We start from the raw sequence: 10,097 nt of genomic DNA, 5'->3' as shown, positions 1-10,097 counted from the left end.
ATTTTTTATTTGTATAGTCTTTCTATCTTATAATACTCAAGGCGGTTTACAAGCTGAAGAAACAAAAGATGTACATCTTATAACAATCTAATGCAATACACAAATGTAATAAAACAAAATTTTAAAATAAGCAACCTACATCAAATAAAGTAACACTCAACAATTATTAGAATAGTACAAAATAATAATATCAACATATAAAAGTTAAAGAGAAATCCACTCAACAGTTACAATAAATAATTTCTAAACTATAATCAAGAAAACAACAGCAAGCCACAGTACATATAATATAAAATATCAAAATGGGGGCTAGGAAATCTCCACCCAGTGTCCATTACCTGATTCCCATTACTTGTTTCCCCATGTAGAACTCCACTTCCACTGAAGTTGTCATCTGCACATGTGCTACTACTTCTTCAAGCAGCACATGGCTATACATGGAACTCCTTCCGCAGTGATGGTTACCAACTTAGATGGCTTTAAAAGAGGACCGGGCAAATTCATGGAGGATTCAGTTATCAACGATTCCAATTACTATATTCTACCTCCACAGCAGAAATGCTTCCTGTGTTCCCCAGAGACCACAGGAGGGGAAGAGGATTCAAATGCTTGGAACCTGCTCACAAGTTTCCCACAGGCATCTAGTTGCAAGAAGAGGATGCTGGACTAGATGGGCCACTGGCCTGATCCTGCAAGATCTTCTTATGTTTTTATGTTCCTATGATATCATCTGCACAACAGCTGATGAACACACCTCAGCTACAGGTGAAACTCGGAAAATTAGAATATCGTGAAAAAGTTCATTTATTTCAGTAATTCAACTTAAAAGGTGAAACTAATATATGAGATAGACTCATGCAAAGCGAGATATGTCAAGCCTTTATTTGTTATAATTGTGAGGATCATGGCGTACAGCTGATGAAAACCCCAAATTAACAATCTCAGAAAATTAGAATATTAAATGAAATCAGCAAAACAAGGACTGCAAATGGAGCAATACTGGACCGCTGAGAAGTAGAAGCAAGCATATGTACTCAGTACTTGGTTTGGGCCCCTTTTGCATCAATTACTGCCTCAATGCGGCGTGGCATGGATGCTATCAGCCTGTGGCACTGCTGAGGTGTTATGGAAGACCAGGATGCTTCAATAGCCGCTTTCAGCTCTTCTGCATTGCTCAGACTCATGTCTCTCATCTTTCTCTTGGCAATGCCCCATAGATTCTCTATGGGGTTCTGGTCAGGCAAGTTTGCTGGCCAATCAAGCACAGTAATCCCAAAGGCATTGAACCAGGTTTTGGTACTTTTGGCAGTGTGGGCAGGTGCCAAAGTCCTGCTGGAAAATGAAGTCAGCATCCCCATAAAGCTCGTCTGCGGAAGGAAGCATGAAGTGCTCCAAAATCTCCTGGTAGACGGCTGCGTTGACCCTGGACTTAATGAAGCACAGTGGACCAACACCAGCTGATGACATGGCTCCCCAAATCAACACAGACTGTGGAAACTTCACACTGGACTTCAAGCATCTGGCATTGTGTGCCTCCCCATTCTTCCTCCAGATTCTGGGTCCTTGGTTTCCAAATGAGATACAAAAGCTGCTCTCATCAGAAAAGAGATTTGCATGTCATGAGTCTATGTCATATATTAGTTTCACCTTTTAAGTTGAATTATTGAAATAAATGAACTTTTTCAGGATGTTCTAATTTTCCAGGTTTCACCTGTAAACTGCAGCTTCTGTTTTCAAATTGGATGGAAGCTGGTTTGAGGGAAACCACGTTACCTCAAGAAACTACAGAATACAGATGGATTGTGGCTAACATCATGCCTACTCAGCTTCAAACACCAGCAGTGGAAGCGAGCTGGAGCCTGAGTAACCTGTAACGTGAACATATCCGAAGCCCTGCTGTTTTAACATCTTGGTCCTGTACATGTTTGTTCAGAAGAAAGTCCCACAGATTTCAGCCTGTCTTAAATCATAGAAAGCGTGTGCTACTCCGACTTGCAGTGGCAGCACAAGCAATTATGTAACTGGATTCCTCCCATTGTAATTTTATCTTCACACCCGGGGACATCTTCAAAGTGTAAGCTTTCTGTTGTTAGTCAGGCACTTCAAAAGAATCACTCCTTCTTCAAAGGGTTTTCTTCCCCGTTAATGGAGGAGTTCGGACTGATTGGGTTGGGACGTGGAATCAGTTAGAGCATTGGTTTCTAAGATTCTATCAGCAGAAGACCATGATTGTTAAACAGATCTGCAATCCAATGCACAGTCAGTTGGGAATAAGCTGAATTAAACACACCTATTTCTGGGCAGATATGTATAAGATGGCACTGTAAGAAACTCAGCACCCTGGTTTCAGGGACAGAGCAGATTGTTTCAGTGCTTCTGAATTCTTCTGCCCTAATGTCAAAGCTGTGCTGGCCAAGAACCAGATTTGGTCTAATAAGAAATCATTGCCATGCGGTGCAGGGTGGAATCCGAACACAGCAGTGGGATACTATCTTTATAAGGACCAAACAAAATGCCACAAAGCCACAAGAAGGTTTTTTTTTTTGCATTCTCCAAAACTCTTCTTTAAGCTAGATGCTAGTGAAAACAAGCAAGGAAAACAGTAGGGTATGATATTAAAGCCCCAAAATCTTCAGTTTGTGGCTATCTTAAGGTGTCTGGTGCATGTAATTATAGTGTCAGACTAGAAGTAGAAAGAACTGGGTTTAAATGTTTTCTCCACCATGCAGCTCACTGTGTCAATCACCTGGCCTATCTCATAGGGTTGTTGTTAGGAGATAAAATGGGCAGGGGGACGCTATACACCACCCTGGGCTTTAAAAAAATGCTACTTGCCTGTCTTATTTCCCAAAGAAATTCAAGGAAGCTAACAGATTAATAAGTAGCATTATTCCAAACTAAACCCAATACAATGAAAAACAGATTAACAAATCGGGTCACCATGAAAATAAACACAACCTAAGCAAGTAGAAAAGTTATTTAATGAGCCAAAGGATTTATTAAAAAAACCAAGTCTTCATGAGGTGCATGAAACAATACATTGAATGAGCCTGTGCTTCTCCGATAATGAATAATAACGATAAAAGGTAATGAATAAAATGGACCCGGGGTGTGACTAGAGATTTGTGCAGATTCTTTTCTCCTGTGAACACAGGTCAATTCTTCTAAAATTTGTCTTACAAAGAGTACAGGAAGTTTGGATGCTGTAACCACCTGAATGTTCATCAGCATTTTCCAAGACAAAATGCATCACGGAAGTAAATAAAATCCAAATCACCTCCGCTGCTAATAACTGGGAGGTGATTTCTACATTGGTTAATTTTTGTTCAGTCTTTTGTAGCTGCCATAAATTTGTGCTTATCTCAGTTTGCTGTTGTGATTGTGATACAACAAGCGATTGGCAAAGTGCATTGATTTTTTCTTACAAATATCCCCTTACATTCAAGGTTATTACTGTTTGGGGGTTTTTTGCCTGAAATGCCATTTAACTCACCCTGGGGATCTTGTGAGGACTGATGCAGAATGCAAACATTTTAAGGGCTTGTGCACTCATTAAAGTTTGCCCATCGGTTCTTTTGCTACTAAGAGACAACTATAAGGCCTAATAAGTTAAAAGTAGGCAAGAATCTGTGATGGAAAGGGAGGAAATTTCCTCCTCTCTGAATTCATGCATCCCCATTCTATCCCTGCCTGTGATTGCTTCGGCTGTGTTTAATGGTGTTACTTATGTTTCTGTTTTGTAAGCCTGTGTTTGATTTTATTGTAGAAAGATGGGTGTTAAATGCATGAAAAACTGCAATAAAATAAACTTCTCTAACTTCAAGGTGCTGCTACAAGACTCCTTCTTGTTTTTTCCTGCAACAGATGGACATGGCTACCCTTCTGGAAGTAAATTCTGATTGTACACTTCTCCAGGCAGGGACCTGTCCTGTGGTTATCTGTTTCTGTCTTTTAAAAAAAAAAGTTTCATTTCCACAATAAAAGCGTTCAGCAAGGCATTACTTATTTTTGTGAAGATCATGGCCACTGGTATGTGACCAAAAGGAAACACCAGGAAAAACTTTCTGACAGCAAAAGCTGTTTTGACAGTGGAATGGACTCTCTCAGGAGGTTGTGGACTCTCCTTCCTTGGAGGTTTTTAAGCAGAGGTTGAAAGGCCATCAGTCATAGTTGAGCTTCTTGCATGGCCCTCGGGGTCCCTCCCAACTATAGTTCTATGGAAAGGTAATTCTGCCCACATGTCTCAAGACGTTTAACACCCTCCTTGCTAGACAGCCTTCTGGGTCCTCCTCCACCTTCTCCAGGGAAAGAAAGACACCGACCTTTCTCCCTGGCTGGGAAGCGTAAGGGAGGCACCCGGCCAGGAAAATCGCAGCCTCCCCACTCCCTAATGGAAGAGGAGCTGCATTAAGCCCATTAACATCCGCCAAATGGTTATCATCAATTTTTAATCAGAAATAAGACCAGAAATATGGTAAGCAGCAGCTCCCAGCAGCAAGTAAATTTAAATAACGCCGATAGGGGAATCCAATCACTTAAGCGCAGGAACTCGAGCAGCAATGGGGGAGCAGAGGGGTGCGCGCCGCTACTCCAAAGGAGAAGGCGACAGGCAGCTATGTTAAGGGAGATCGAGGCGCTGCAAAAAAAGGAGAAAAAAGCCAGCCGATCCCTCGGACCCATTAACCCCTTCCTAGGTCTCTTTGGCGCCCCGCGCGCGCAACCAAACACACACACACCAGCACCCAGCCGGTGCCAGATTTTCCCGCCTCTCGCCTGCAGGACCCAGCCGCGCGGGCAGCTTTTGCAAAAAGCAGGATCTTGCACGGCATCTCCGCACTCCGCAGCTGGTCCAATGGGCTAAAGGGAGATCCACCCCGCGGCTCTGCGGGGCCGCCTTCCAGCAGCCTTGGAGAGAGGCTCCTTCGGCGGCAGCTCCCTGGCCCCGTCGCCAGAGTTTGCAGAGCGCATGCTGGACGGGGCGAGGGTGGAGGGGCCAGTGAGGTCCCCGTCCCCTCTGCCTCCTCCTCCTCCCCTCGAGTGATCCGGTGCCCGACGGAGGAAGGAGGGCGAGAGGGGGTCAGGAGGAGGATGGGGGCCGGCCTCCCCCCGGGGCTGCTGGCGCTGGGGGCGGCTTTGCTGTGCCCGCCGCCCTGCCAGGGCAGCTGCGCCGAGCTGAAGTGCGGCGAGCAGGAGAGCTGCTGCAGCTACGGCAACGCCACCTACCCGGAGGTCAAGTGCTGCCGGCTGCCCTTTCACACGTTCCTGGACAACGTGGGCTGGTTCGTGAGGAAGCTCTCGGGGCTGCTCATCTTGCTGGTGCTCTTCGCCATCGGCTACTTCCTGCAGCGCGTCATCTGCCCCAGTCCGCGCAGGAACAGCCGTCGGCGCCCCGGACGACGCCGCCGCGCCGAGGACGACGACGACGACGATTGCGACGGCGACGAGGGCGACGGGGACTCGCTGGCCCGGGGAGGCACCCCGCTCAACGCCACGGCCGCCACGTCGCAGGACTCGCTGCTCGACAGCGGCCGGAGCAGCCAGGCGCCGCCGCCGCCGCCCCCCCTCCTCCTGCCCGTCGTGTCGCCCGTCTTCTTGCAGCTGCCCAGCTACGAGGAGGTGAAGTATTTGCCCACCTACGAGGAGTCCATGCGCCTCCAGCAGAGGCCCCTCGTCCTCCCCGTCACCAGCCTGGCCACGGGCGCGGGGAGAGGCCTCGCGGGGGCGGGCAGCTGAGGACCCGCTTTCCCCTAGGGCCCCGCTCCCCACCACAAGGAGCTGCAGCTCCCCGAGGGGGCGGGGGCGCGCGTGGCTCGACGGAGCTGCCCCTTTCCGCGGAGACGCCGGGGCGGGTGGAGGGGGCTGGCGGGCGGGGCGGCAGGGGGTCGCCCCGAGGGGGGTCCCGCGCTCCAGGAGCTAAAACGGTATTGGCAACGGAGGGCAACCGACCCGCCGTGAGGGACACAAAACGCCTTTGCCTCCTTCTGCCCGCCTAACGGCCCCGCCGGCCTTCCACGTCTAGGATTTCGGAGATACATCGATTACATTTTTTTTGTTAAGATGTTCATTAAGTGCCTGTGACATGCATTCGAGTTGGACACATTCGGAACTAGGAGAAAGCAAGAGTTTTTTATTATTATTTCCCTCCTCTCTTTTTCTTCTTGCCTCGCGGAGATGCCTTCCATTGTGTTAACGAACCTCTCTTCTCGCCGCAGATTAAAATCCTGGAAGGGGTCGATGGATGTGATTTTTGTTTTTTGTTTTAATATGCGGCAAATGCAGCTCAAGTTGTTTTGGAATTTTATTTCTGTCTCCCTACGGAAATGTTCCGCCGGCTGCAACCCTGAGCCCAGTTACCGTACCTAGAATTAAACTCCCATGAAATGCAGTCCTGTTTACTTCCGAGTAGACACGCATAGGATTGCAGTCTTAAAAAAGCAAAAAGGGGGGGGGACTGCCTCCAGCTGATTTAGAGTCTGTGTCATGCAAAGCATCCTTTGAAGGCTGAGGTGGGGGTGTCAGAAGACATAGTCACCGTTTTGGGACTTTCATTCATTGCTTCTTTGGTTTCCCTGTTTTTAAGGAGTTTGCCACAATTCACTTCCAAAAGATTGGGGAGGGGGGGTCTTTATTTTTGCAGGTGCAAAACTAGGCTTTATTCCACCCAGATCAAAGACCCAGTTTGGCACACACACACATTTGCGTACACATACACAGGCTGGGGGCCTCAATGACACCCCTTTGGAGGTTTCACTGGGCAAAACCCCCCAGCTACCCCCCCCCAGCCATGGCTCTGATTTTTTGATGGTGGTTGGGAAACTCATCGAAAAACTTTCTTCGAAGCAGAGTATAAACTGCTGTTGATCCTTCCACTGGTTGCTACAGGGATGGAAGTGATAAATAGTCACAGTTTTACGGCTTTTCTGATAATTTGGATTTTATCATTAGTTTTGGCCCTGACTGAGTACTGGTGGCATGCAATCTCATCCCCATACAATGTAGACATGGGTGGGGGTGCAGGTGCCTGCAGACTTGCTGCAAGAGCAGAGAAAGCACCCCACTTCTTTAGGGGGGAATCTCTGTTGGGGAGATGTGTGCTCTGGTGACGCAGCTCCCACTTCTGGCTAGGGCTTGCTAAAGATTCGTGCCCGCCCTTTGTACCTGCACACTTTTTTTTCTTTTGTAACAGATGGGTTACAGATTAGTATACCGTATGTTAAGATTACATATAGCCTAACCCCTGCCTTAATATTTTAAGACTGCAATCCTGTACATTCTTAACCTGAGAGTGAACTCCATTTAAAATTAAGGGGGCATTTCTGAGTATTATTATTATCTTAATCATTTATGAATCACTTCCCGTGGGGCATCCAAAAGCCGTTTACAATATAGACACACATAAGAGGATTGCACTGCTAGACAATTGCAAACTTCTCCACCTTGCAACATCTTTATCTCTTATCTCCACCCACTTCTTGTTTGGTTTGTGGTTTTTGTCATTGGGCAGGGCTGATAAAAGATTTTTGATGAACTCAGAAGCTTTGTTCACTTCTGTTAGTTGGGACCCTGAACTGTTCCGTATGCAATTAATGTAGCACAGTTAAGGCAAGACACCAGTTCAAATCTTGCCTAGGAGGCCTTGCTGGATTCCCCCCCCCCCCCACCGCTTCAACATAAGGATGCTATTTCCTTGGAAGGCTGTTACCAACATGGCTGAAATAATGTTTGCGAAGCATGTACCACACCTGAAACACTCAGCATAAGTGCAAAATATGAAGATTAGGTAAATGACCTTAGATTAATAAACCATTTTTCTTTTTTTCTTTTTTAAAATAATATTTATTAACAGTTTGAAGATTACAAAAAGAAGAAAAACAATTAAACAAGACAATCACAAAAACAAAAACACCACATAAAGCATTGAATTAACAAAACAAAACAAAACAATTAAAAACACATCCAATAATTTCAAAATCTTATCTTTCATTCACTTGTTTCAGCGACCTCCTCACACCTCCCTTTTTGTATTCCACTTCAGTTAACTGTTTCAGCAATTCCTTTCCATCTTCCTCTGTTTTCTGCCCTGTAATTTATCTTAACATATTCTAACCTTATTTTTCCCTTTAATGCATTAACAATCTATTTGTACTTAATTCCTTATAACATTTCTGCTAAAGCCATATAACTTCATTCCAACATTTTTCTAACATCCATTGATTTTGCAATATTTCTGTAAATAATCTTTAAATTTTTTCCAGTCTTCTTCCACCAACTCTTCTCCCTGGTCTCGGATTCTGCCAGTCATTTCCACCAATTCCATATAGTCCATCAACTTCATCTGCCATTCTTCCCTAATAAACCATTTTTTCTTCCCCCCACTACTTCATATTTTGCTCTGATCGACACAAACAACATTTAAGATCATTGCACATGCTGGCTCCCTACCTGGGGCCTGGGAGTCATGCAATGCTGCAGGCAATAAGACTCCATTTTGGATCATTGACAGTGCCATGGAACATATATAAACCTTGGTTTTGATGCCTGTCCGTGACCAGTTGGTTGGAGGCAAGAAGTGAGAGTCTGCAGCGGTTTCCAGCAGCCTTTGTGATCCCATTGGTTGCCAGAACCACACAGTCCCATTTACAGCAGTTGAACTAACTTTTGATTCACTACACTTAAGTCTTGCATTTACTACCCTGCGGCTATAACACCTACATAAGAGTAAGTGCCAGAGAGCTATATGTGGCTTATTTCCAAGTAAACATGCATAGGGCTGGACAGCCTTGGTGCTACTGCACAATAAGATCAGGCAAATGCTGTGGCACGTGCAGCTGATAATGCCTGCCGGGGATCCATCATTGCCTGAGCCACCCAGGCAGCTTTTTTCAAACAAACAAACACATTAGATTCTTAGAGGAAGTGTATTTAATCATTTGTTATTGTATGTCACCATGAGGTTCTGGCATAATGGTGATAAACAATCAAACAAATAAAATAATAAAGGTAAAATCGAATTTGCAGCCGGCCACAGAGTTTCCTTGTAACCTGGGGCTCTATTCAACTAAATGTGGAAATGTGGAGATCTGAATTTACACATGGAAGAAAGAGAAACTGGGAGAAACAAAAAATGACAGATTCACCCATCCCACCCGCATCTGCAGAGGTCTTCCCTGGAGTCCATAGGGTTCCATTTCCCTGCCAAAAATAGGCTCAAAAGCATTCTATGGTAGCCAGTAGATTAGGTTGTGGCTTGTGCTTGGTTGCTGTGTGTGTGTGTTGCACACAGCAGTTTCTCCAGTTGGCAAATGTACCCACAAGCCCCCCTTGACAACCCTTTACTAGATTAACAGGCTCACATGGAAATAGATGGTCCATTAGGTGTCATGCTAGTCCTAAGGCAGGGGAGGATTTTCATAAATAAATAAAAAAAAGATCCAGACTCCAGCGCAGTTAAAGCACTGGAGCTAATACATGAGTTTGGTCAGGTAGCAGGATTTAAATTAAACAAGAGCAAGACCAAAGTGATAGAGAAAAATCTGGATAATGAAGAAAGGAAAATATTGCAAGAAAAAACGGGCCTAGATTTTGTGAAAAAAGTTAAATATTTGGGGGTGAACCTGTCTGGGAAAAATTTGAATCTATATAAGGATAACTATGAGAAAATATGGAATGAAATTAAAAGAGATTTAGAGGTATGGTCTAACTTAAAATTGTCATTAATGGGCCGGATTTCTGTGATTAAGATGAATGTGCTGCCAAAGATGCTTTTTATGTTTCAGGCCCTCCCAATTATAGACAAAGGGAAGGCACCACTTCAGTTCCTGATTTTAGGTAGTCTGTACAAGTCTGTTGCTCCTGCAAGCTCTGTGCTTGTTATACTCTGACCCATTCTGGGTAGTTTATTAATGCCCAGTACTGTACATTTTTTACATCTATGTATGCATCCTCAATAGCCCTTCAGTCCTTCAGTTTAGAACATTAGGTGAGTGTAAAGAAGTGCACTTAACACCAAGACTATAGAAAGTGTTTCGTGTGTGCATGTGTTTACTGACCCTTAGCATGTGCACCGTATGTAAACAGGAAATTCAGTCAGTCAGTAG

At 45.1% G+C, this 10,097-nt stretch overlaps 1 protein-coding gene across 3 annotated transcripts in view; it reads left to right on the top strand.

Moving 5' to 3' along the window:
• Window positions 1-2,176: 2,176 nt before the first annotated feature.
• LOC309369930 (putative membrane protein C3orf80 homolog) overlaps window positions 2,177-10,097 on the top strand; it is a 50,188-nt gene continuing 42,267 nt past the window's right edge. For 2 of the 3 annotated variants that reach the window (XM_081911414.1, XM_081911413.1), the window contains exon 1: window positions 2,177-5,616. In XM_081911414.1, the coding sequence (XP_081767540.1) occupies window positions 5,089-5,616 (528 nt within the window). In that variant the 5' untranslated portion in view covers window positions 2,177-5,088. Of the gene's footprint in view, window positions 7,536-10,097 lie in introns of those variants that run through there. The other variant, XM_081911412.1, reaches the window with a different exon arrangement.

This window comes from Podarcis melisellensis (genome assembly GCF_964234715.1).
Source record: "Podarcis melisellensis genome assembly, chromosome: 5".
Lineage (NCBI taxonomy): Eukaryota > Metazoa > Chordata > Lepidosauria > Squamata > Lacertidae > Podarcis > Podarcis melisellensis.
The sequence above is the reverse complement of the archived record's forward strand: the minus strand, read 5'-3'. Positions and strand labels throughout refer to the sequence as shown.